General features: G+C 40.6%; 3 protein-coding genes across 3 annotated transcripts; all 3 read left to right on the top strand.

Annotated features, from left to right (window-relative positions):
* The first annotated feature begins 1251 nt into the window (after positions 1 to 1251).
* Positions 1252 to 3064, top strand: LOC105896410 (receptor-transporting protein 3-like). Its single transcript, XM_012823163.3, has 2 exons — positions 1252 to 1591; positions 2310 to 3064. Exons 1-2 carry the CDS (start codon positions 1446 to 1448, stop codon positions 2650 to 2652), a joined length of 489 nt encoding a protein of 162 aa, XP_012678617.2. The 5' UTR covers positions 1252 to 1445; the 3' UTR covers positions 2653 to 3064.
* A 6303-nt stretch (positions 3065 to 9367) lies between these two features.
* Positions 9368 to 10990, top strand: LOC105896409 (receptor-transporting protein 3-like). The gene is made up of 2 exons (XM_012823162.2): positions 9368 to 9586; positions 10144 to 10990. The coding sequence occupies exons 1-2, from the start codon at positions 9441 to 9443 to the stop codon at positions 10484 to 10486; spliced, it is 489 nt and encodes a 162-aa protein (XP_012678616.2). The 5' UTR covers positions 9368 to 9440; the 3' UTR covers positions 10487 to 10990.
* A 2838-nt stretch (positions 10991 to 13828) lies between these two features.
* On the top strand, positions 13829 to 18829 carry LOC105896408 (5-hydroxytryptamine receptor 3A-like). The gene is made up of 8 exons (XM_031574266.1): positions 13829 to 13940; positions 15308 to 15480; positions 15887 to 15993; positions 16213 to 16382; positions 16533 to 16626; positions 17096 to 17340; positions 17629 to 17829; positions 18570 to 18829. The coding sequence occupies exons 1-8, from the start codon at positions 13829 to 13831 to the stop codon at positions 18827 to 18829; spliced, it is 1362 nt and encodes a 453-aa protein (XP_031430126.1).
* The last annotated feature ends 7756 nt before the right edge of the window (positions 18830 to 26585 follow it).

The following is a 26585-nucleotide window of genomic DNA, read 5'->3' as shown; positions in this document are numbered from 1 at the left end:
TGGACTGGAGCCGCACATTTACAGGGTAGCCCATTTGAGTTTCAGTTTCACTGACGTGTAGGCTCATACACTGTACATAAAAGGTTACATTGATTAGGTTACATTGATGCCCAACCACATCCTTACTTTTAAAATCTGCAATGAAAACATTTCATGTCATTACATGATGAACAACCATCTAAAACTATACGTTTTAAATTCTGCATGTCGCACACTCACTTTTTAAGTCTTTGTTTAGGTGGCTCGCACAGACCCAGGCTCTGAGCTGGCCCAGGCAATTCAGTAAGAAGAGCTGGATATTTAAGGTGGCACCGAACTGTGACACGGGTGGGCACCTGTGGTGGAGCTTCAGCCAACAGCTGGAGTGGCATGTGCATCCACCATGAGAATTATGTTTCTGGTCTCTTATGTTCCTCCCCTCCTTGCTCTTCAGTCCTATTCATCTAAAATGTATTTCACATGGCACTTCCTTGAAAAGCTATTTGCTTCCATTGTGCCTCACTTGTAGATCGCTGTGGATAGAATCGTCTGTCAAATGAGTAAATTTAAATATGTCAGTGCAGATGCCAATGTATCCATGACCAAGTGTGATGTGTGAGGTGTGTTACTGACAGGCTCTCTTCTGTGAAAACACATTTTCTGTTATGTTCATGATACTGATATTATGTTCCTGTGGCTATGTCTGTGTAAGTGGTCTGTGCTTTCTCGGGCCTTTGCCTCTGTGTATATAAGTGTTATAAGTAAAACACCATGTGTTTTAAGTATTCAAAATAATTTACAAACTGAGAAAATTATGTACATATTGGTTTATCCACAGTTTATTAGTGTTACATCATGAAAATATAATATACGCAAGGGAATTCCCATTTGCAAGAAAAAATGCTTACAGAGGACTACAGTCATGCTCTGTGATGTCATAGCCTATCAGTTATACCAATGCCTTCCTAGAAACAGACTTTATCCCAGAGGGCATGAGGACACACCCTTGTTATGGTGCAGAGCAATGACTTTATACAGGCGATGCTGCAGACAGGAAACCACAACTTAAGTCAGCAACAGCAGGAACTCCAGTGTCCAGCAGATGGCAGCAAACCATGTGTCTTAAGAAGAAAAACCGTGTGCAAGGTCTGTGTTAAACGTTAATGTTGTGGATTTTATGTGGTCCAGTGGCAACTTAAAATGCAAAGTGTGTGGACTTGCAAAGTGTGTGGCCAAGCTACTAAAATAGGGTTGACAGAAGCACCAGTACAAAGTAGGAAATGGAAAGTTGAAACACTTCCAGGTTTCATTTCTTTAAGTTTCATTTCTGAGGCATTGCTCCGGTGATGTGGCCACATACCCTTTGCTCACAGATAGGCATCACATAGCCACTCAGTCTCATGTGACAGACATCTTTAGGACTAGGGCTAGGAACTCCTTGTTGGAAAGGCAACTAAAAAGCAACAATGTCATTTCAGGACTGGGAGAGTATTTTTGAGGAGAAGACTGAAGAGCTTTATGGTGACAGCTGGAGTTTTGAGTTTGATGACTCCATTGAGCCAGAGAACCCAGCTCATAACTGGTATCAGTACATCCGGGGAGCTTTTGCAAGGTGAGATTTTAATACAATTTTAAAGACATTCATTAATCCACTGTTTATTATTCAGTGACATTAATATTATTACATAATCAACTAGCACTACAGTATGTTGATTAGTACAGTACAGCTTTTGAGATGATATTCTAGAAATGTATTAGAACTTACAGCCCAAAGGTAGCCTAAAGGTTAAGATCCAAAGTGTTAATTAAATGCCACTTGTGTGTATTTTCAAAATGCTGTAAGACATGTTTAAATGAATGTCATGCTTAAAGTAAGTGGCCATTGCATAGCTCTCAGCTGATGGCTGTCACGGACATGATCCTTGAGAAATAAAACCTGTCCCTGGAGTTCTCCTGTGATAGATAAACAGCGACTCAAATATTCTTCTGTATCAACCAATCAGGAGTCTAGTAAAAGTCAGCCATCCTAGCTATGTGTACTGCACATTTAGTAAAGGGTGTGTACTCCTGCAGAGTCTATATTCAGAGGAAATAAGAAGTGTTATGTCAGTACAAACATTTCCTCCAACATGTTTCTCAGACTCATCACAATGGCTGTCAGTCTTATGTGTTTCTCCCTCTGTACTTCCGTAAAGGGTGTGTACTCCTGCAGAGTCTATATTCAGAGGAAATAAGAAGTGTTATGTCAGTACAAACATTTCCTCCAACATGTTTCTCAGACTCATCACAATGGCTGTCAGTCTTATGTGTTTCTCCCTCTGTACTTCCAGGTTCACCTGCTCCAAGTGTAAGAAGACTTGGCCCTCCAGAAGGGTGCTGGTTGTGTTTGATTTTCAGCTGCAGGAAAGGACAAAGACGGGAACAGTCAAAGCGCGTCGGTTCCGACAGAACTGCAAAAGGTGCAAGGAAGCCCAGATGGAGGAGCCCCAGTTCGAGGTAGACAACATCGAGGTGCTGCTGGACAAGCTGGTGGAGAGGATCCGCATGAGGTGTTACAGGGAAAACCTGGGCCAGAACAACAGGGGCTTTCGACCTGTTGGGATATCCGAGGGGCCGCACGAGTCTTCTCACTGTGAGGCCTGCCTGAGAGGCATCTGCAGAAAATCGGAATAAAACGGCTATACTGTCTTGGGATTCATGTATTAATTACAGCAGTGACAGTTGCAAATATTATGCATTACTTTGCACTTTCCAGTGGCTAGAAGCCTGTTGTCGAAACAAACCACCTCTCCAGCATTAAGGCCTAAAATGTTGTGGTATTTCCCTTGAAATCAGGCAACTACTTCTTAATGTGTAAATGTATTTGAGTTTAATTTAATGAATTTAACAGATCATTATTTATTTAACTTGCCTCTCATGTTTCCCACGTCAGTTATTGGCGTCATCAAATGTAACAGCCATCTGGATCGATTCATACATGCTCACCAGTCTGGGCAGTGATTGTTGCCTTGCTGTTTTGCTATCATATATTTCTACAAGCTTATTTCAAATAAATTGCACTGAGATGTAAGTGTTGGAAATGAAACAGAGTCTGTTGTGTAATTATAAAACATCTCCAGCGTCTCTGGCATGGGCACGTGAAACTCTGTAGCCTATCGGCAGCATGCGACTCAAGTCAAGTCAAGTGTTTATTGTCGCATGCACCAAATTGCTAGCCTGACGATGTCATACTCATAATTCTAGTCAGAATATGAGTCTGAGACCGCTCCGTTGGGCTGTGATTATGGGGCGTGTTTCAACCGAACTAGGAAAAAAAAGGCCTCTTCGCTCAATTGGATAGGCCTACAACCAATCAGAGCAACGTAGTATGACCATAACGTAGACCATGGGGCCAGCTGATACATTAAACTTTTACCGGATCCCGTAGGAAGGACGGCAAAAACATATTTTCGATCGACAGATGCCTTGATCGCGTTTCTCTGTTCCTCTTTCAAAATGAATGTGCTGTCAATGTCTTCTAAAACAGACTCGAATTTCCACATTTCAGCTCTCCAACGGCAGCCATGTTTGTTGAAAACGAATTCACCCCAAAAGCTCTTTGGTGACGTGGTTGATTACGTTAGGGTTGATCATCTGTCCATCATCGTATAAAGCCCGCCCTGACAATTTGATTGGTCTATATCTCCTCACAGATTTTTGTGAGGAGATAATTTCTCCCCAACGGAGCGACACCAGACCGAACTTCCCGACCAAATAATTTGTGGGCGTGGCTAAATTCGTCTGGCATCCAGGCTACCAAATGGGCTCTATGCACACCAGTAGAACGTTCACGACGATGCCAAATAATACGGCTCACTTACTTCCGGTTTACTTCCTAGTAACTGTCAGTGAGACTTGCAAGCACAGATTACAGCAGAGAACTTCAACAAAGTAGCGTTACATAATGTATAGGCTATATCGAATCATATACTTAAACATGTTAAGTCATACATTCTTAACTTGGATGAAAGAATATTCAACCTTCACAGATACTAACGATCAGGCTTGGGGAGTAACGGAATACATGGAACAGCGTTACGTAATTAGCATACAAAAAAAGCGAACTGTATTCCGGTACAGTTACAAATAAAGAAGACGTAATTAGATTACAGATACTTTTAGCAAAAATTGGGATTATTAACAGGATTACAAATAGATTTAAAAATGCAGAACATTATACCATCATTCACATGCGCACTTTACAACACGTCACGAGAAGACAACAGAGAAAAAAGGTCCATATGATGACCTCGAGTTCAAAAAATGCTTTCCCTGGCTGGAAATATCGACACTATTTTGTCCTCAAAGCTGAAAGTGGGAAGAACATAACAATGCAGTGCACCTTATGGTTACACGCGGTGAAAATACTTTCGTTGTCCAAGGACTCCACGTCAAATTTCATGAAGCATTACAGGCAAGACCAACACTGCTAACGTCTACACAGACATCCGGTTAGCTTAAGGTTAAAGTTGGTTAGCTAACCTGTTAGTATTGATTGCCTACTAACGTTATAAAAAAGGGGGACTTTGGATAAAACACAAGCCCCTGACCGAAATATATTCGTGGCAGTTTAATTGAAGTTTCAGCGTGATGTGTGACTGGGTAACATCTGTTTATTAACAAAGCAAGTTGGGCTATATGTAAGTTAAATGCGCAACGTTACCGCGACTTTCACTCACAAATAACATTTAAACAGCATATTTAAACTATAATACTATACTACTCTTTAGGTCTGCCCTACATTTCAACTTGGAACCCGTAGTCCTACTGTCAGCATGTATTCTCTTTATCAGTTCAGAAAGTGGACACTTGATTCATTAAAAATACTGTCTATGCTCTAAATCTGTGCCGATTTTGTTTTTTTACTAGCCTATGCTTTGTAAACTGTGGTGTTGTGCACTTTCCATGTAGAGGAGGCTGGTTTGCATAATGACAATCATATTTGTCTTTAAAAAACACTCAGCAGAGGGCAGGTTTAATTGTTAAAACTTGGTTTCCTCATTTTCTTTTCTAAGGTTACATTGTGCTGTTGATTTACAGATTACGCTTAAGTGAAAGCCATTTTATTGATGTCTCTTTTCTGTTGTCTTCATTTGCAAATTTGCCATTGAGGTAATCCAGGTAATCAGTAATTGTATCGGAATACATTTTTAAAGTAATCCTCCAAACCCTGCTAACGATACTATCGCTGTGGTAGAGCAATGTTTAGATTACACACATTAGCCTACAACTAGCTAGTTAACCGTGACGATACAAAAATACAAGAATGACAGTCTCATCTTCGTATTCGTGGATGTAGGAGGAGGCGTACATTTTAAAACCCTTCTCCAGTTTGCTACTGGGTGCCTTTGATGAAGATTTACATAATGAACGTCATTAATTGTGAGTTTTGACAGCTCCGTCAGGCATCGCGTATGAAACAGTGCTATTCTTTCAAAGTAGCGTGAGCGCCGGAAGTAAGTGAGCCGTATTATTTGGCATTGTCGTCAACGTTCTACTGGCGTGCATAGAGCCCATTGCTTCAGCGCAGCGAAATTCTTAAGACTTGGCCGGCAACCTCTACGCAGTAGATAACAAAGTAACATATACCAAAAATAACATATAACACTATAACATATAACATTAACAAGTAACAACAATTTAAGTACAAGAAGGGCTAGCAGCAGTTTAAAGTGTGAAGAAGTGAGGAATATTAAATTAAAAATTAAAAATTGTGCAAATATATGTAGGAAGTGTAGTTGTATGAGTGGGGGAGCAGAAACTCGTCAATGACATTCACAAACCTACCAGCTCAATGAATCCTAACACAAACGCACCTCATCAATGGAATCCCAAATGCACACATTAGCGCAGCGCAGGAGTTATCAATGCCGTATCCAAGCACTGGAGTTATCAATGCAGTATCCAAGCACAGGAGTTATCAATGCCGTATCCAAGCACTGTGGTCTGCAGCTGTAACACGTCCAAAGCAACATTTCAGAGCAGGGAAACCCATTGCTTTCCGTCCCTTAACCTGTTTTTCTCTTGAACCACTCTAGGCTATGAGAATGAAAGTGTTAAATTTGCCTCCGGACATTTCTCAAATTACGAGGCTTTTTTCATTTTGTGTTATTCATTATATGTTTCTACTGAGCTTCTTCTATGATGGCATTGCTATCTACAGGTATGTATGTAGTTAACTGCTAGTGACAGTGTACTGGAGGGGAGAGTGGGGTTGGTTGGCACACGTCTCACTCTCTGTCATATTTCTCAGTCGTGCCACATGTTAAAATAGTCTAACCAGTACAGTACCAACTGAAGGATGAATATCTCAGCTAAAAAAACAGATACATTTTCTGTTCTACAGATTTACATCTACAATTTTCCTATCGGACATTAGGCTACACATCAGCATTCTATACAAAGATATTCATAATAAAAGTTTAAATGATCGGTACATTCAAATAGGTCGGTGTCAAATTAAACAATAAATGTAATGCATGAAAAGTAACTAGCGAACTTTACAGCTAATCAGTGTGTCTATTTACAGAACCTTGTGGTCGGGTGAAATATAAATAAACGTTCTGTCCATTGATAAAACTGTACCACAACCATTCATCACAATACATACTAACATACAAAACACTCAACCTTCATAACATTGTCTAAGTTGAAAGTTTATGAATCTTGTGAGGGTAATTTTGTACAGTGGGACTACCTACCCCAGACAGGCATACCGCTTCTGTTTGGGTATGTCAACACCACATGAATATAACCTGAAGAACTGCAGTACATCATATCTCCAAAGGTGGCTTCAAAACACCAACACTGACTAAACTCACTCAATTATGGCGAAACTCATATTATTGTTAAACTAAATTTTCCACTTCGTTACAGTAGCCCACCTTGAAAATATTTGCGAAAATCTTTTTGGCCCACATTTTTGGCTGGCCCTAAGGCACGTGCCTTGTCTGCCTAATGATTAATCCGGCACTGGACTAATGTAATGCATGTAACTGCAAAGCTAAATGTCATATGATTTGTTGATATTTTATAGGATGAAAAGGCACAGATGTTGAAAACCTTAATTTGGCTTAGCCTGGTGAGCATGTGGTTCGTTCAGCCGTTCTACAGTTTGCGATTTCCGGCATCAGTGCTGGGCTGCAGTGGCTTGATGAGAATAGGGGAGAGCGGGGTAATGTGGGACACCGGGTAATGTGAGACACCCTCTGTATCTAGGCAACGGAACACATTTTTGGTCATGTGACCATTATGCACCCAAAAAGAAAATCATAGATAGCGGCTATGAGGAGAGTGTTGTCTCTGTCCCATTTGATGATGAGTTTGACAAAGAGAGCTCTGAGGATGAGAGAAGTGATCCTGGAAACACAGATCTGCCCGGAGGCTGACTTTGTCCTAGTTAACTTTGCAACCAAATACAAAATGAGTATGAGGCTGATGTTCTAATCCAGGTGGGTCTAGTCCTGTGTTCTGAGTCCCAGGCTGTTCTAGCTGGTTCTGATTATGGTCCCATGACTGTGTTCTAATCTAACTGGTTTTATCTGTCATTTGAATGTTAACAAAAACATTTTGAATTATATTATGTTGTATATGATTTTGTTCGGAGTTACTTTCAAGTGTTTAAAAAAATGTGCTTAATTGACCAATCCCCTTGATTCTGTTACTAGTCCGATATTAGTTTTGGAATGTGTGGTTGTCAATCTAGCTGTCAGTATTCTTACTGTTACAACATGTGTTGTTATGGTAGCTTTAAAGTGGAAAAAGGAAGTGGTTCACTTTACCTCTCTTGTAAACTGGGGTAAAGTGAGACACAAGACCACTTTTTTAAAAACAATCATATTTTACCTGCCCTTTGTCCTGAAGACATTCTGATCATTTCAATTGCTAGGAGACATCCTGAATTAATGGGAAATGTGTAAATTTTTACTGATATATCAATTTAGCTCGCCTAGAGGAGAGCAAATATAAAAAATGTCTCACATTACCCCGCTCTCCCCTACTACTGTGAAGTGTGAAGTGTGTGCTTGATGAGAATACTACTGTAAAGTGTGTGCTTGATGAGAATACTACTGTAAAGTGTGTGCTTGATGAGAATACTACTGTGAAGTTTGTGCTTGATGAGAATACTACTGTAAAGTGTGTGCTTGATGAGAATACTACTGTAAAGTGTGTTCTTGATGAGAATACTACTGTAAAGTGTGTGCACCGTGTGAACAATCAGACCTGTGTTTGTGGATCTTGCTTTAATAGAGCTGACAGAATGAGTTTGTACGCTGGGACGCAGAGGAGTCAAATCTCCCTGCCCAAACCTGTGGACACCAGATATCGTCATCAACGAATTGTGAGGGAATTGCTGTGCTGCTGTGTACGAACTGAATCAGACCTTTCAAACTGAGATCTAACAGGAGTACAGTGGAGTAACTGTACAGCAGTTTCAACTGTTCAACTGTACCATCAAGTTTCAGACGAATGTCTCTCATAAGCTTTGCAAACATGAACCAGAAAAATGCTGACAGTTTCAAGTAATTCCTCCGTTGTCTGATGTGTGTTCTGATGATAGCATGGAGGCCAACACAGGCCCAGAGACCTCCTATGTGTACATCTACAGCGACGGCACTGTCGTTGACATGGCACCATTGAAGGTGATCAGTTCCTGCAACCTGGATATCTACACATTCCCTTTTGATATCCAAAACTGTTCATATTCCTTCAATTCCTACTTACATGCAGGTAAACTAGATCCGAGATTTGAATGGTGAAGTTCTTAAATGCTCTTTAAAACCATTGGAATTATGGCGTTAATTGCAAAGTGGCTACTTACTTTGAAACTGAATTGGCCTTCATTGAGGCCTTTCCTATGATGATGTGTCTTTTTTGCAGCTGATGACATCCGCTTGAGTCTTGACTTCCCTGCAGAGCATATTCTGGATTTGTCCAACACATACATGGAGATGAAAGGAGTGTGGGAGCTCATCAACATGACATCATTCCAATACAACATCCTTGTTATGCTGCAGAGCAATGACTATATACCGGCGATGCTGCAGACAGGAAACCACAACTCAAGTCAGCAACAGCAGGAACTCCAGTGTCCAGCAGGTGGCAGCAAACAATATGTCATAAGAAGAGAAACCTTGTGACAGGTCTGTGTTAAACATAAATGATGTGAATTTTATGTTTTACTTACAATAGCATAGTGTGTGGACTTGCAAAGTGTGTGGCCAAACTACTAAAATAGGGTTGACAGAAGCACCAGTACAAAGTGGGAAATGGAAAGTAGAAACACTTCCAGGTTTCATTTCTTTAAGTTTCATTTCTGAGGTATTGCTCCGGGCATCACATAGCCACACAGTCTCATGTGACAGACTTCTTTAGGACTAGGGCTAGGAACTCCTCGTTGGAAAGGCAACTAAAAAGCAACAATGTCATTTCAGGACTGGAAGCGTATTTTTGAGGAGAAGACTGAAGAGCTTCATGGTCACAGCTGGAGTTTTGAGTTTGATGACTCCATTGAGCCAGAGAACCCAGCTCATAACTGGTATCAGTACATCCGGGGAGCTTTTGCAAGGTGAGATTTTAATACAATTTTAAAGACATTCATTAATCCACTGATTATCCTTCAGTGACATTAATGTTATTACATATTTAAATCAACTGGCACTACAGTATGTTGATGAGTACAGTACAGCTTTTGAGACGATGTTCTAGAAATGTATTAGAACTTACAGCCTAAAGGTAGCCTAAAGGTTAGGATCCAAAGTGTTTTTTCAAAATGCTCTAAGACATGTTTAAATTAATGTCATGCTTAAAGTAAGTGGCCATTGCATGTCAGCTGATAGCTGTCACGGACATAATTCTTTGAGAAATGAAAGCTGTCCCTGGAGTTCTTCTGTGATAGATAAACAGCGACTAAAATATTCTTCTGTATCAACCAATCAGGAGTCTTGTGAGTCAGGTCAGGTGTCCTAGCTATTTGCACATTTAGTAAAGGGTGTGTACTCCTGCAGAGTCTATATTCAGAGGAAATAAGAAGTGTTATGTCAGTACAAACATTTCCTCCAACATGTTTCTCAGACTCATCACAATGGCTGTCAGTCTTATGTGTTTCTCCCTCTGTACTTCCAGATTCACCTGCTCCAAGTGTAAGAGGACTTGGCCCTCCAAAAGGGTGCTGGTTGTGTTTGATTTTCAGCTGCAGGAAAGGACAAAGACGGGAACAGTCAAAGCGCGTCGCTTCCGACAGAACTGCAAAAGGTGCAAGGAAGCCAAGATGGAGGAGCCCCAGTTCGAGCTAGAGAACATCGAGGTGCTGCTGGAGAAGCTGGTTGAGAGAATCCGCATGAGGTGTTACAGGGAAAACCTGGGCCAGAACAACAGGGGGTTTCGACCTGTTGGGATATCCGAGGGACCACACGAGTCTTCTCACTGTGAGGCCTGCCAAAAAGGCATCTGCCGAAAATCTGAATAAAACGGCTTTACTGTAGGGCGCTTCATGGCTGTACTGTCTGGGACTAGGGTTATACTGTCTGGGACTAGGGTTATACTGTCTGGGACTAGGGTTACACTGTCTGGGGCTTCATGTATTCATTGGAACAGTGACAGTTACAAATACTATGCATTACTTTGCACTTTCCAGTGGCTAGAAGCCTGTAATGCTCTCCAGCATTAAGGCCTAAAATGTTTTTGAATATAATTTATTTTTATGTATTGCCCTTTAAATCAGGCAACTACTTCTTAATGTGTAAATGTATCAGTTTAATTTAATGAATTTAACAGAATATTATTTATTTAATTTACCACCTAATGTTTCCCCCGTCAGTTATTGGCGTCATCAAATGTAACAGCCATCTGGATCGATTCATATATGATCACCAATCTGGGCAGTGATTGTTGCCTTGCTGTTCTGCTATCATATATTTTTACAAGCTTATTTCAAATAAATTGCACTGAGATGTGAGTGTTGGAAATGAAAGAGAGTCTGTTGTGTCATTTTAAAACATCTCCAGCGTCTCTGGCATGGGCACGTGAAACTCTGTGTCGGTAGCATCCGACTCATCAATGACATTATGCACAAACCTACCTGTTCAGTGAATCCTAACACAAACGCACCTCATCAATGGAATCCCAAATGCACACATTAGCGCAGCGCAGGAGTTATCAATGCCGTATCCAAGCACAGGAGTTATCAATGCAGTATCCAAGCACTGGAGTTATCAATGCAGTATCCAAGCACAGGAGTTATCAATGCCGTATCCAAGCACTGTGGTCTGCAGCTGTAACACGTCCAAAGCAACATTTCAGAGCAGGGAAACCCATTGCTTTCCGGGCCTTAACCTGTTTTTCTCTTGAACCACTCTAGGCTATGAGAATAGAATTTGCGTCCAGACATTTCTCATATTACATTTGGCGCTTTTCATTTTTTATTATTCATTACATATTTATAGTGAGCTTCTTCCATGATGTCATTGCTATCTACAGGTATGTATGTAGTTAACTGCTAGTGACAGTGTACTGGAGGGGAGAGTGGGGTTGGTTGGCACACGTCTCAGTCTCTGTAATATTTCTCAGTCTTGCCACATGTTAAAATAGTCTAACCGTTACGGCCACATGTGTTTTGTTCTTTGTTTATCACTTCCCTTCCCTTTTCTGTAGCTTCGCCCAGGTTGTGCTACCCCTTATTGACAGATGAGATGCACCTGGCCAGGTGATCAAGCAGCAGATAAAGACTCCAGTTTCCTGCTGCAGGAGAGAGGCTTCCCTCTCTCTCTCGCTCTCTCTCTCCCTCCCTCTCCTCTCATATCACATTGCTAATGCTTATAATAATACTGATAAAATGGCCATATTGCCTACTGTAAATCTACTACCCAAAGGTATCTCCTTATCTGTTTCTGAAATAAATGTCTACTAACAAAAATGTTCTCTCTCCCTTGTAGCATGTTCCAATTGCTGATGGAAGTGGAAACATTGCTCCTCACCCCCACTACTCCTCAACTACGCATATGGACAGCCAAACTCTACCCACTCACTGTTCTTTTTCTTTCTCTCCTAATCCAGACTATCTTCGCTATGGGACGCTGCTGTAGTCTCTCCACCCGGTCTACCCGTAGAAACCCTCTGCCAATTGCACCCACCGCCACTGCACTGCCGTACACTTACTCTACCTCATACCCTATGCTAGCATTTATATACAATATATAACATCGCCACCATCAACATGTTTCTCTGCTCCTACTCCCCTTACCCCTGTAACAGCAAACCTTTGAGCACAGTGTATACCCACTAAACTGGTCTTGTTTGTATCATGTATTTACCACCGGATGTCTGTATATATATTATGTACACCTACCAAATGCAGGATATGTACAACACCTGTTGTTTCCCATCCCCTTCTGCCACACAACCCTCCCCCATCCCCCCTTCCTATCTCCACCCGGCCGACCTCAAGCAGATGGGTTCCCCCTTATGTGCCGTGGTTCTGCTTAAGGTTCCTTCCTGACTAACAGGGAGTTTTTTCTTGCCCGTGTTGCCAATGTGCTTGCACTAAGGGGGTTCAGGCTCTAGGCTCTGTAAAGCGCCTAGAGACAATTGTATTGTTATGGCGCTATGTAAATAAAATTGAATTGAATTGAATTGAATTCTAGCTTGGGGACTGCTGGTCTTGCTGCCTCTCAGCCTGGGATTTTTTTTTTATTGGTTTAAATTGGGATTACAATATTTAATACATTTTTATTAAGCATATATGCCATAACATATCCCAAACATGCCATAACCCCCCCACCCCCCAACTCACATGAGATATATTCATATAACAAATCATATCAACAAAGCACACTGATGTCAACAGGTCTCACATTCAAATTTGTTCTTTTTCATTATAATGTCCTTCACTTTGGAGATGCCATTGTTCCAGGTTCTAAGTGTTCGTGGGGTTGCACCATTTACTTTGGCAGAGGAAAGTTCAAGGAAAAGAATGTCCAAAAGGGTATTCAAGCAATGTTCGAAAGATAAATTGTGGGGTGGCACCCAGACTTGTACAATAACCTTCTTGGCTGCTGTTAAACCGGCAAGGCAGATTTTCCTAGATCTTTCATTCATTCAAGTTATCAACGAGAAGGTGTAGAGCAGGGTCTATGGGAAGTTGTATACTGATCAGATCAGACAAACAATCTAGTACTCTATTGTAGTGTAGTGTAGATCTACTCATGTAGATGTTGTTTTTAGTAGTTGTTTTGGGTCAGTGGTGGAGTGTTTGTTCGCCCCATAGGGCCACAAAATTTGGGGGCGTAACAGTAACCAGTACCAATGATTCCTAAAATTATTTTATTAATGATTAATTAATTATGTTGTGCGCTTGTAACTAAAGAAAACAAACATTCAACAGAATGTCTGCCCATTTTTAACCAAATAATAGTTTGTGTAGTACATGTGTGGGTGTGTACATGTGTGAGTGTGTGTATATGTATAAGTGTGAGTGTGTGTAGTGGGCATGTGTGTCTGTGTATGTGTATAAGTGTGGGTGAGTGTAGTGTGCATGTGTGAGTGTGTGTAGTGGGCATGGGTGTGTGTGTATGTGTATATGTGTGAAGTGGAATAATATGAACTGAAGTATTTCATCAAGGGAATGTGTTTGAGGGCAATATGTTAGACTAGAATGACTAAAGCACTAAAAATGGGTTTGGCCTGAATGTGATGACTTCCACATTGTCCAATACTAGCCTCTAGTGTCTAGTTGCCAACTTACACCTACGCTAAGAGAGGAACAGTCAAAATGTGTTGTTTATGACAGGGATGCAGCAAGTGCAAAGCCAAGATGGAGACAGCCAACATCGAGGTGCTGATAGTCAAGCTGGTGAATAGGATCCGAGTCAGGTGTTCCAGGGAGAATCTGGGCGAGAATGACAAAGAGTGGGGCAATCGTCAACGTGAGGCCGCTCACTGTGGGGCCTGTTGTGGACAGGTGAATGGGATCAGTTATGCTGACTGGGACTACATGTACCAAGTGGTGTGGGTTTTCACAAATACTTTGTCCCACTTTTCAGTCGGCTACATCAAAACAAAGAACCCTTTTCCCTTAAGTACACATGGACGCACAAACCTACGCACACCAACAGGCTCATGCATACAGTCAAGATCAAATAAATCTCTGCAAAGAGTCCTGAAAATTCCTTAAAATCTATTTACATTTCAAATCAAACACTAAGTGTAAGACTTCATTTCCTAATAGCTAGTAACTTTCCCCAAAGGAAATATTGACTAACCTTTCCAAGTACATTTAATAATGGTTTATTTCTTCATAAATTCATTATCGGTCACTTCAATGGCCAGGCAGTTGATTCCATGATGCCGAAGCAAGCAGCAAGAGAATGAGCAGCATACATGAATCACTATAACCATAACTATACCATAATTAAACCATAACTATCTATTACTATCACTTAGATATGTCTTATACACTACATATAGATCACTAATGTAAAGTACAATGCTCTCATTCATTAATTTCAACTTTTTTTATGAAGATGGCTTATCTTACGGTTTAACATGTGTATCATTTTCTTAATCAGTTTGGGCATTTCTAGAGATATCTTGCACTGGGGCCGAGTATGAGTAGCCTATGCCACTGCGGTATGAAGATGTTCTTCAATGTCACGCTCACCTGTAACCACTGGATTTGTGTTGCAGTAGCCACCGCATGTCAGGACATACTGGCGTTAGGACATTCAATGTTCCCATGGGACTATGCAAAACAGAAGTGTGTTTTTATACACAGTCTCAGACAGGGATGATGACAAGTGCGTTACAAAGGTTAATACTGCTGACACACCGGACGGTAATTCAGAGGACCACATTTAAATGGACGGAGGTACTGAAACCACTCTGAAGGTAAGCAAATCTATAATCTGAAAATTATACAGTTAATGTCAACAGAAATCTTGGAACACAAATGACCAGACCAATTGAAAATGAATTCACATGATTTATGATTATGACAGGCGCAGCGATGGAGTCTGCATGGCCAAAGGATCCCTGTCCTCGTATGTCTCCTGCTCATACAAAGTAAGGAACTGCACAATAAAATGCAAATATGAACTTAAAAACCTATAAATTAATACAAAAAAGTATTTATTGTCCACATATCTACTTCATTGCTCTTCGATATTCAATAAAAATATATGTTTTAAATTAAATATTGACTAGATGTATATGAAATAATACTAATGTAGTACTGGTATAGCAGTGTTCATATCATGTGTTCATACTACATTCTATACCTTATCTTGTCCATCAGGTGTGATCTTCCAGTCTGCTGTGTGTCTGAACTGCACCCAGCCTGATACAGAGTCCCTTCTAGCGGCTCTCAGAGACAGCGTGTTCAACCTGAGAGCCGTCCGTCCTGTCCGTGAGCTCAGCAGCCCCTCTGTCGTAGGGATCTTTTTCACAGTGTATGGCATCTTGGACGTGGTGAGGAAACCCTGACTGGACAAAATCAACTGTTGTTGGCCTTTGACTAATGTAATGCATGGAACTGCAAAGCTAAATGTCATATGATTTGTTGATATTTTCTCTCTAGGATGAAAAGGCACAGCTGTTGAAAACCTTCATTTGGCTTAGCCTGGTGAGCATGTGGTTCGTTCAGCCGTTCTACAGTTTGCAATTTCTGGCATCAGTGCTGGGCTGCAGTGTCATATTGGCTTGATGAGAATACTACTGTTAAGTGTGTGCTTGATGAGAATACTACTGTTAAGTGTGTGCTTGATGAGAATACTACTGTAAAGTGTGTTCTTGATGAGAATACTACTGTAAAGTGTGTGAAGTGTGTGCTCCGCGTGAACAATCAGACCTGTGTTTGTGGATCTTGCTTTAATAGAGCTGGCAGAATGAGTTTGTGAGCTGGGACGCAGAGGAGTGTGGGACGGATAAAATCTCCCTGCCCAGAGCAAACCTGTGGACACCAGATATCGTCATCAACGAATTGTGAGGGAATTGCTGTGCTGTTGTGTCCGAACACACTCAGACCCTTCAAACTGAGATCTAACAGGAGTACAGTGGAGTAACTGTACAGCAGTTTCAACTGTTCAACTGTACCATCAAGTTTCAGACGAATGTCTCTCATAAGCTTTGCAAACATGTACCAGAAAAATGCTGACAGTTTCAAGTAATTCCTCCGTTGTCTGATGTGTGTTCTGATGATAGCATGGAGGCCAACACAGGCCCAGAGACCTACTATGTGTACGTCTACAGCGACGGCACTGTCGTTGACATGGCACCGTTGAAGGTGATCAGTTCCTGCAACCTGGATATCTACACATTCCCTTTTGATATCCAAAACTGTTCATATTCCTTCAATTCCTACTTACATGCAGGTAAACTAGATCCGAGATTTGAATGGTGAAGCTCCTAAATGCTCTTTAAAACCATGGGAATTATGGTGTTAATTGCAAAGTGGCTACTTACTTTGAAACTGAATTGGCCTTCATTGAGGCCTTTCCTATGATGATGTGTCTTTTTGGCAGCTGATGACATCCGCTTGAGTCTTGACCTCCCTGCAGAGCATATTCTGGATTTGTCCAACACATACATGGAGATGAAAGGAGAGTGGGAGCTCATCAACATGACATCATTCCAATACAACATCAGTGATCCTTCCATGTGGGACTATATCTATGTTCACGTATGTGCAGGAGAAACAGCCAGTCCATGTGGGACTATATCTATATTCACCTATGTGTTTGTGTGTGTGTGTGTGTGTGTGTGTGTGTGTGTGTGTGTGTGTGTGTGTGTGTGTGTGTGTGTGTGTGTGTGTGTGAGTGTGTGCGGGTGTGAGTGTGTGCGGATGTGTGTGTGTGTGTGTATGTGTGTGTGTGTGTGTGTGTGTGTGTGTGTGTGTGTGTGTGTGTGTGTGTGTGATTAAAATCATGTTGTAAAATTGAAGAATATACTTCTTAAGAAAGAACTTATTATATCTTATGAATACTTACCTTGACTTTAAATCTATCCCTGACTCCCATGTGCAATATACACAGAAACAGAAAATGCATTTTACCTATCAATTAATTAAGAACACAGAAGGAAGAGGAGGATCTTCACAGTTTTCTGAATCTCTTTCTAAGTTGATCCTGAGGCGGCAGCCCACCCTGTACGTGGTGAACCTGCTGATCCCCAGCTGTTTCCTCATCACCCTGGACCTCTTCAGCTTCATCCTCCCCCCACAGAACGTGGACCGATCGGCCTTCAAAATGACTCTCATCCTTGGCTACACCGTCTTCCTGCTGCTCATGAACGACCTGCTGCCCGTCACAGGAAACACCATACCACTCATGAGTAAGCTGAACAGTGTCCGCCACTGGGGTTTAGAATGGTACAAGCCTTTAGCAACAGGCTAGCACAAATTAGCAAATATCATACCAAGAACATTACTGTCCTCAGTGCAAACTTGCAGAGCTGCCCTCTCATTGGAGAAAATATTCCATAACTTCACCTGAGAGGAAAATTCTTCTGTCTTCTCTTAGGAAGATTTCATTTGTAAAATAGCTTCATAATACCAGTTTCTGCACCCTAAGGCTTTAATACTGTGAGTGTGTTCACCTCATGATCTGTCTTTTTTCCTAGATGTGTTTTTCTCTCTCTGCCTGGCACTAATGGTGGCTAGTCTTCTGGAAACCATCATCGTCACCAACATCTTGCACAACTCAAAGGACTACAGAGCTGTGCCACGCTGGGTTCGAGTCCTCGTCTTAGAGTTCATGGCACGTCTCGTCTGTCTCCCCCAGAAGAAGCCAGATGCCCAGGTCATAGTGATTCACAATCAAGGTATGTGTGTTTCATTTAATGTGCGTTTCAAATGAAATAACAAGGGTTCAGTTTGGCTGGAACCATCTAGTGGAAGGATCCACTCCTCTCTTAAAAAGAAAGTAATGATTGGTACCACTGATGTAAACAAGTACATGTCAATCTTTAATTCTATCTGTAATGTGCCTTTCATGCTGGGGGTATTGTCTTTTGTTGCTGTCATAAGAGAGACATACCAAGAGAGACTTACCAAGAGAGACCAACAAACTCAACAGTGGGTCTATGCAATGTAGTGGCTTGGTCAAGGACCACCTGTTTTGAATGGATGGAGCTGCTGCACAACATGCAAAACAGCCATCCACAGAGGATTACCTCTGCATTAAACTCCACAAAGACAATGACTAGCCCTTATCTTCTTCTGATACGCTGGATTGTGAACTAAACGCTAGTTAACAAAGGTTTGTTACCTCGCTAACACACTGATAATGATAACCAACCAATAATGGTTCCTATGTAGTTAGTTTGGTTTGTCTTCAGAAAAATATTTCCCCGTCTTTTTGCCTGGTTTAATGATCAATGTCATTACAGCTTTCATGTACACAGTGTAAGTATCAACTCAAAGCCATCCATTCATAGGCTAAACCACCACTAGCTGTAGATGTGTGTCTATCACCTTCCAGCAGCAGCAGCAGCAGCAGCAGCAATACTTTGAACATACTAGATGAAACTGTTTTAAAACCAACCCTGTGTCCTTGTTCTAGTGGATCCTCAGCCTCCACGGCAGGAAGTAAGTGAGACGGCTGCTGCAGACCTGCATCAGGAGGCTTTCCGAAAGCTGGAGAGAGAGCTGCACGCCATTCGACAACATATGGAAAAGAACATAGCAACTGACCAGAACACAGAAGACTGGATTCACATTGGCCGAGTCTTGGATCGGTTCTTATTCTGTGTCTATCTGCTCTTCATCACCATCAGCTTCATCACTATATTGGTCATATGGACTCGCTGGTATCAGTTGTAGAGACGACACAGACCAGGGCTGTAGGATGGGCTCTTTGTAATAATATAATAACTTTATTATGTCCGCCACTGCCACCATGCAGAGCAGTCATATAGTGTTTTCTCCTATTTTATTTTTCATTTTGTTGGCTCATTCATGACGACATACTGAAGCTGAAGATGTAGCCACAACAAGCTACAACATGTTTTCCTCAAATCTTCAAAATTAATTTCGTCTTTAAATTGTTACGTAACATTAACCAAATTCAAATGGTCCTCTTTCACTCGTTTAAGCGGTCAAATCATTCAACCTTTCGCTATTGAGCCAGTTTGCACAAACTGCTTGGACCCCGATGATTGCTGCTTGCGGCTAACTAATTATTGTGATAGTGTAGACTATTGATTCTCTACATTTAGTATTGTTTTTCAAACATATTCTTGCCTTCAAATAATAATCCTGCATTTTATAGATACATGCATATTTCTCAGAACTTTGTGAGTCAATGCCAAGTACATTTATACAATGAAACTCAAGAAGGTATCTGTTATAGAGTCACATTCATCCTCATATTCACTAGACAGGCTGTAAAACCACAGAACATAACTCACAGGTACTGCTTCACACCCTATCAGTGTGCAGCTGCCACATCCACCAACTATAGTTAACTATTACATTTTCACTCAGAATAAGATATACAACAAACTTTTAAGTCTGTTGTTGCCAGAAATTTTATCATTCAAGATAACACACTTTTCTTGGAACAGAAAATACCTTCTCATTTCACTTAATTCTTTCTTAAGGCCTACCATGCTTATTGTACTTCTGGGCCCTGAGCCTCTGGCTCCATACTGCTTCTACCATCATATTATGGTAACGAAGCTATTATAACAAAGCTCATTTTAATTAGCATCTAGTCTAATAGTTAATCTGAAAATTACAGTGTGATATATATATATACATTTTAATTATTACTATCTATATATCTGTGTGTATATCTGAACATGTTTAGTAGAATAGTTGTGTGAAATCAGATTTGCAGAATCACAACATTTTGTAGAGTTTTACGGCATTTGTTGATTAAATGCATTGATTACGGTATGAAAAAGAATGTATTAAACAAATGTGACCAGTGGTTTGTGGGGGTTAAGCTGAAAATGCTATGTAAGGGATGAGTAGGTTGAATGTATGAGGATTTATCACACCTTACATCAACATGTGATTAAACATGTAACTTTCCTGTATGTAGTAAATGCTTAAGGGTCTTTGTAGAGCATTTATCACAAGTTTATATTGTGAGGACGTCCAGAGTCCTGGGTGGAGTCGTAACCGGTGTTCCCTGTTTCCATTGTGCACATGTGCTTTTACTCTTGTTTTGCTTTGCCATGTGTTTTTGTCTGTTTACAGATTCCATGTGCTTCTGACCTCACCCCTCACCAGTTACCTGTTATCACCTGATGTGTTCCACCTGGGGGGTATTCCAAGTATTTGGTTTAGTGACAAAAGAGTAAGTGGTAGACCTCCTAATAGAAGAGCCAGATGGCTTCATTCTCCTGACAAAACAAAGCCACAGGACTCTGCTTTTAGGAGTTTTACCACTTACTCTAAGTAAACGTACCCAGGTTTGTCACTAAGCCACGTACTTGGAATACCCCCCGATCTCTACCTCTTGCTTGTGCATAAACATAAACATGAACAAAAAAATGTAGCTTGTGACAAATTGCATCAAAATAAAAGTCAGCTTCATACTCACAATAAGCAATGTCCTGTGGATTTGTCATCTTGACCTTGACATAATGTAACGGTAAATTACAACAAGTGAAATTAAGAAGCATTGTTTTAGAAAACATCATGCTATCTAATGTGTCTAAACATATGATATTGTTATATTACATTGTATTATTTCATATTATGTTAAAATAATGACGCTAGTAATACCAAGTTTCTGTCTGTATGTCAGTGTGTGTATATATCACACAGGCATGTATGAGTAAAATCTGTCAGCAGTCTGCCGGAACACCTGCATTAAAGTCCATTCTTATTCTATCCTATGCATGTTTGCATATTTGTTTACATCATGTAAGGTGTATGTTTGCATCTTTTACCTAATCATATTTTGAGGTTAGTTTAGAGTAGAGTTTGGAGCAAAATATTGTGTCAAAAATTTATAAAATAGTATAATAAATCTCCATCATATCATTGGCCGATATGATGGTCTAGATAGATAGATGCTTTATTGGTCCCAAGGGAAATGAAGGAATTTATTGACTTTCTGAATTCCTGCATTGTTTAGATAAAGTTACCTCCAAGACATGGGTTCTTAACCTTTCACAGTTTTTCACTTTTACACTTTGAATCCACTTATTTGAAGTGGACTGCTGTGACCGCACGGTCCCTCCAAAAGCCATAACAAATGACTCACTCTAATTTGTCTATGCAAAGACAGGAAATCCTGAGTACTTATTCTCAGATTGAGGACATTCTCAGACAGCATCACTGTATCTACCACACTGAATGCAGGTCCAATGGATGCACTGAATGTATACAGAAAAGAGGTAAGATAAGTACTTACCAACCTTAATGTTGAATCTGGTTGCTGTGTTTTTCATTGAGAGTACATTCACCTGTCTCCCGTAAGCGGTCCATGTGAATATAACTCCAGTCTTGCTTCAAATGACATTGTTACACATTTATGAATTATGTATTGCAGAACAAAAAGCGATGGATAAAAATCTCCGTCACAGTTATGGTGTATGGCTTCATCACACAGGGTAAGGAGTATATGTATATGTATATGAAACATATTTAACCTCTTCATGATTTACATGCTCTTAAACTGTAAACACAAAGTCGGTAATCTGGATTTCACATCTGTCTGTGAAGCTCTGTTTCTGGAGTCTGGGGTGACATTAAACTGCTCTGAACCGACCACCGGGTCCCTCCTTACTGCTTTCAATGAGAGTATATTCAACATGGCAGCCGTGCGTCCGGTCAACAACCTGAACACCCCCACTAATGTCAGCATATCCTTCACACTGTATGGTATTCTGGGAGTGGTGAGTGACTGTCAATTCAATTGTATTTATACAGCGCAAAAACAATAACATTGTCTCAAGGCTCTTAATATATAATAAGGCGCTTACTTTAAGATAGAACTTTATAACAACTAATACATTAAACTGACTGACTTACCTCCTTGTGAGCTGTAGATACGTGTAATATGCACATGACATACTCTGTATAACATATTTACCTCCTTGTGAGCTGTAGATACGTGTAATATGCACATGACATACTCTGTATAACATACTTACCTCCTTGTGAGCTGTAGTGACGTGTAATATGCACATGACATACTCTGTATAACATACTTACCTCCTTGTGAGCTGTAGAGACGTGTAATATGCACATGACGTACTCTGTATAACATACTTACCTCCTTGTGAGCTGTAGAGAAGTGTAAGATGCACATGACGTACTCTGTGGAACATACTCTAGGCATGCTCTGTTTCAGCAATGCTGAGTGACTCTACGCTTGTTTGCACATGTGTGTTTTCAGGATGAAAAGGCGCAGATTCTGAAAACCTTAATCTGGTTCGACATGGTGCGTTGCTTGTCAAAGTAAAATACACTGTTTTTCCATATTTGGTCAATTAAGACAGTCCACACTGGTTATACCCAGGTTATACCCAATTCAGATTGGACCTTGGTCGCAACCCGGGACAATTTGAGATACAGTCTGTATGTGTATTTTTCTTTTTTTAAGATTTGCATCGTCAAAACATGAAACTCCAGTTTTGTTAATACATTCTTTTCAGAACTATGTTGTTAGCAACATTGTAGTTGTTAGCCACCCGGGTTGCGTCATTCACGCCAAAATCAGTCCATGACTGACCCAGGTCAAGAAGCAATGAAATAACCCAGGTCAACCCTTTCATACTAAAAAATGGTTTTCTCTGGTATGAAAGGGGTAATAGAATGTCATGGTAACTAACACCATACGAGGTGTCAGTGAGTACTAATAACAGTAATATAACATCATTATGCCATTGGACCCCTTACTATCATGACAGCTAACAACAGGATATGACATCAGCCTTGTTATGTCTTGTGGTGGAGGGTGTATGTTACCATCCTGTCTTTTGGACTTTAAATGCCTAATTCTGCTGCTGTGACACAGACATGGGAAATAGAGTTTTTGAGTTGGGACCCAGTAGAGTGTGGCACGGCATCCATCACCCTACCAAGGAAGAAGTTCTGGGTGCCTGACATCGTCATCGATGAATTGTGAGTTACTTTGCTGTCTAATTTATATAAATGATATAGATTGTTCTTATATAAAATTGACTATAGTTATCTAGGTAAAGACTGGGTAATGGGGTAATTGAGGACTTATAATACTGTATATAATTTATAATACTGTTATATCATTTCAAAACAATTGTGTTTTAAATCCTCCTGTTCAGTGTGGATGAAAACAATGCCCCGGAGACCTTCTACGTCTCGGTGAGCCACACTGGGGTTGTACAAGATTCCTTGCCAGTGGAGGTCATCAGCTCCTGCAATTTGGACATCTACAACTTTCCTTTCGACATCCAGAACTGCTCCTACACCTTCAACTCCTGGATACACCACGGTGAGATGCCCAGGTGTTTCTAGCCATCGGTCTGACCTTTAAAATGCATAAAAATACAATGCCGTTCACTGAAAAATAAGATTAATGGTTTAAAGGGGTTCTGTCTGAAATATCTAACAGAAATAATCTAATAACTTATAAATGACACCATGATAATTAAAAAAGTGAAAGTAAACATATGGCAAAAAATTGAAGTCATGTTGTAATGAAATCATAAGTGTTTTAGGAGGGCTGGTGATAAATTAGTAGTAAACTTTATTTTTACTTTTTTTTATGTATTTTGTTCTTGTGTGCTTGCAGCTGATGAAATTCAGCTCTCATTTGGAAAGCAGGTGGAGGAGATGTTCAACAGGTCCAAAACGGTCATAGCCACCATGGGGGAGTGGGAGCTCATAGACATGAAGGCCTACAAGCATGATTTAGTCAACTTTGATGAGTCCAAACGCGAACAACTCACCTACTTCGTGAGCCCACTCTACCGACTAAAACACATATATTCATTAAATGAAGGTTGAGTGCGACTGCACATGTTACTTAAATACAAGTTTGTTTGTTTGATTGTTTGTTTGTTTGTTTGTTTTTTAGATTGCCCTAAGGCGTCAACCAACCATGTATGTGGTGAACCTGCTGATCCCCAGCTTCTTCCTCATCACAGTGGACCTCTTCAGCTTCCTCCTCCCCCCACAGAACGTGGACCGATCCGCCTTCAAAATGACTCTCATCCTGGGCTACACCGTCTTCCTGCTCCTCATGAACGACCTGCTGCCTGTCACAGGAAACACCATACCACTCATCAGTAAGCTGAACAGTGTCCGCCACTGGGGTTTAGAATGGTACAAGCCTTTTAGCAACAGTCTAACATAGGGTAGGAAACATCATTTGACAAGAGCAAAATTCCAGAGATGTTTTCACCTAGGAGGGAAAAACCAAGAATATTCCTGTCCTCAGTGCAAACTTTTAGAGCTGTCCTCTCATTGGAGAAAAGATTCCATAACTGTTTAGAGCCAGGACTTCCTGTCTTATCCTCAATCTGGACTTCTACTGTCTCTCTAGATGTGTTTTTCTCCCTGTGCCTGACTCGAGACCATTCTCATCACTAACATCTACTGTCTCTCTAGATGTGTTTTTCTCCCTGTGCCTGACTCGAGACCATTCTCATCACTAACATCTACTGTCTCTCTAGATGTGTTTTTCTCCCTGTGCCTGACTCGAGACCATTCTCATCACCAACATCTACTGTCTCTCTAGATGTGTTTTTCTCCCTGTGCCTGACTCGAGACCATTCTCATCACTAACATCTACTGTCTCTCTAGATGTGTTTTTCTCCCTGTGCCTGACTCGAGACCATTCTCATCACTAACATCTACTGTCTCTCTAGATGTGTTTTTCTCCCTGTGCCTGACTCGAGACCATTCTCATCACTAACATCTACTGTCTCTCTAGATGTGTTTTTCTCCCTGTGCCTGACTCGAGACCATTCTCATCACTAACATCTACTGTCTCTCTAGATGTGTTTTTCTCCCTGTGTCTGGCTCTGATGGTGGGAAGCCTCCTCGAGACCATTCTCATCACTAACATGCTAAGTGGCTCCATTCGTGACCTCCCTCTGCCGACCTGGATAAGAGTCATTTTCCTAAACTTCCTTGCACCACTAGTCTGCATGGGAAAGAAAGGTAGTGAAGGCACTCCTCAAAAACAAGGTACTGAAAAGCAGAATAAATAAACAGTTTTTTGGTGACTGACACACATTTGTAGGTTCAGAAAACAATTAGCAAAAAAATGATAAACAGAATAGCTTGGAGTCTGTAGAGTCTGTGTTGACTGTGGATTCACATACATTATGATGGAAATGTTACAAACAAATCAGTTTTTGAGTATGAAGTATCATTGTAATGTTTCATAAGCCTTTTATTATTAATTTATTATTTATTCATTATGAATTAAATCAACAGAAAGCTACGTCGAGAACCCTGCCGATCCCTCGAAGGGAGAGAGTCAACATGGGACCAGAGACGCTAAAGAGTCTCAGACTGCAGACCCCAGCCTGCTGGAGGTCAAACACCTGAGAGAAGAGCTACAAGACGTCCAAAGACAGCTGGAGAAACCCGACACAACGGACCACACTGCAGAGGACTGGATGTGCATCGCGTTGGTCATTGACCGCTTCTTATTTTGTAGTTATGTCATCTTTCTCCTCTTCAGCTCCATTGCTATATTGGTGATATGGATTTCCATGTACGGTGACTCCCAGGATCACTGAGCTGGATCTGTCAGTGGGTTAGCCCTAATCCATGTTATGAAGTACAGTACAGGTCATGATCAAGATATCACTTAGGATATTAAATCAAGCAATAATGTTTCCTGCGTATCCATCCAATAATATCCAAAAAGGCTATTAATGTTATAGTAACAGTGATAGTAAGAGCACATCTATACAATTAATACTGCTATATAAATAACAACTTGCTTGCTAGATTGCTGTTGAAGTCAACCACAAATGATGATGGTAACATGCAACTGTAGTCTTTGTGAAACAGTCATTCCAATAACAATTGTATTCACACAGATAATTTGTTCATAACAGCTGGGTAGTTGTCTTGACATAATTTGACATGTTAAGTGTTTAATCAATCAATCAACCAATCAACAATCAATGCTTTGTGTGGTATGTGAATAAAAGGGAAATAAAACCTGAACCATTTGATTCACATTTAATCTTGCCTTTGTTGAAAATACTTCACTTTTAAGACATAGGTTTGACTTTACTACACTCTACAACCCACACATTTACAACTTCATCACGAATATAATACAACCTCTTACACTGGATTGCATTTATCTCACTCGAATTTGACATTCACTCTTTCTCTTTCTCATCCCTGTCCACCATCATCACCTCACAAGCACTACATATGAAATAAAACGTATACGGTAACAAGAATCCATGTCCTATGTCATCCAGTGTGACCAAAGTAAACTGTAGTTAACATGATTATCTCAAACTTGTGATAATATGAAACTCACGGGGGACGAATCATGGTTAATGCAGGATTGTTCTAGGACTAGGTCTTCTCCGAATGCTGCAGAGTTTCACTGAATTGAATTTCTTTATAATGACCGCTGCAAAAACGTAATGACAGCTGC

This window comes from Clupea harengus, chromosome 10, assembly GCF_900700415.2.
Source record: "Clupea harengus chromosome 10, Ch_v2.0.2, whole genome shotgun sequence".
NCBI lineage: Eukaryota > Metazoa > Chordata > Actinopteri > Clupeiformes > Clupeidae > Clupea > Clupea harengus.
This window is presented reverse-complemented; position numbering and strand designations above follow the sequence as displayed.

Excerpts from the sequence above, each read along its gene's own strand:
- LOC105896410 (XM_012823163.3), top strand. The coding sequence starts at position 1,446 with ATGTCATTTCAGGACTGGGAGAGTATTTTTGAGGAGAAGACTGAAGAG. Across the intron at positions 1,592-2,309 it reads ATCCGGGGAGCTTTTGCAAG|GTTCACCTGCTCCAAGTGTA; the intron begins GTGAGATTTTAA and ends CTGTACTTCCAG.
- LOC105896409 (XM_012823162.2), top strand. The coding sequence starts at position 9,441 with ATGTCATTTCAGGACTGGAAGCGTATTTTTGAGGAGAAGACTGAAGAG. Across the intron at positions 9,587-10,143 it reads ATCCGGGGAGCTTTTGCAAG|ATTCACCTGCTCCAAGTGTA; the intron begins GTGAGATTTTAA and ends CTGTACTTCCAG.
- LOC105896408 (XM_031574266.1), top strand. The coding sequence starts at position 13,829 with ATGGAGACAGCCAACATCGAGGTGCTGATAGTCAAGCTGGTGAATAGG. Across the intron at positions 17,341-17,628 it reads AAACACCATACCACTCATGA|ATGTGTTTTTCTCTCTCTGC; the intron begins GTAAGCTGAACA and ends CTTTTTTCCTAG. Across the intron at positions 17,830-18,569 it reads CATAGTGATTCACAATCAAG|TGGATCCTCAGCCTCCACGG; the intron begins GTATGTGTGTTT and ends TCCTTGTTCTAG.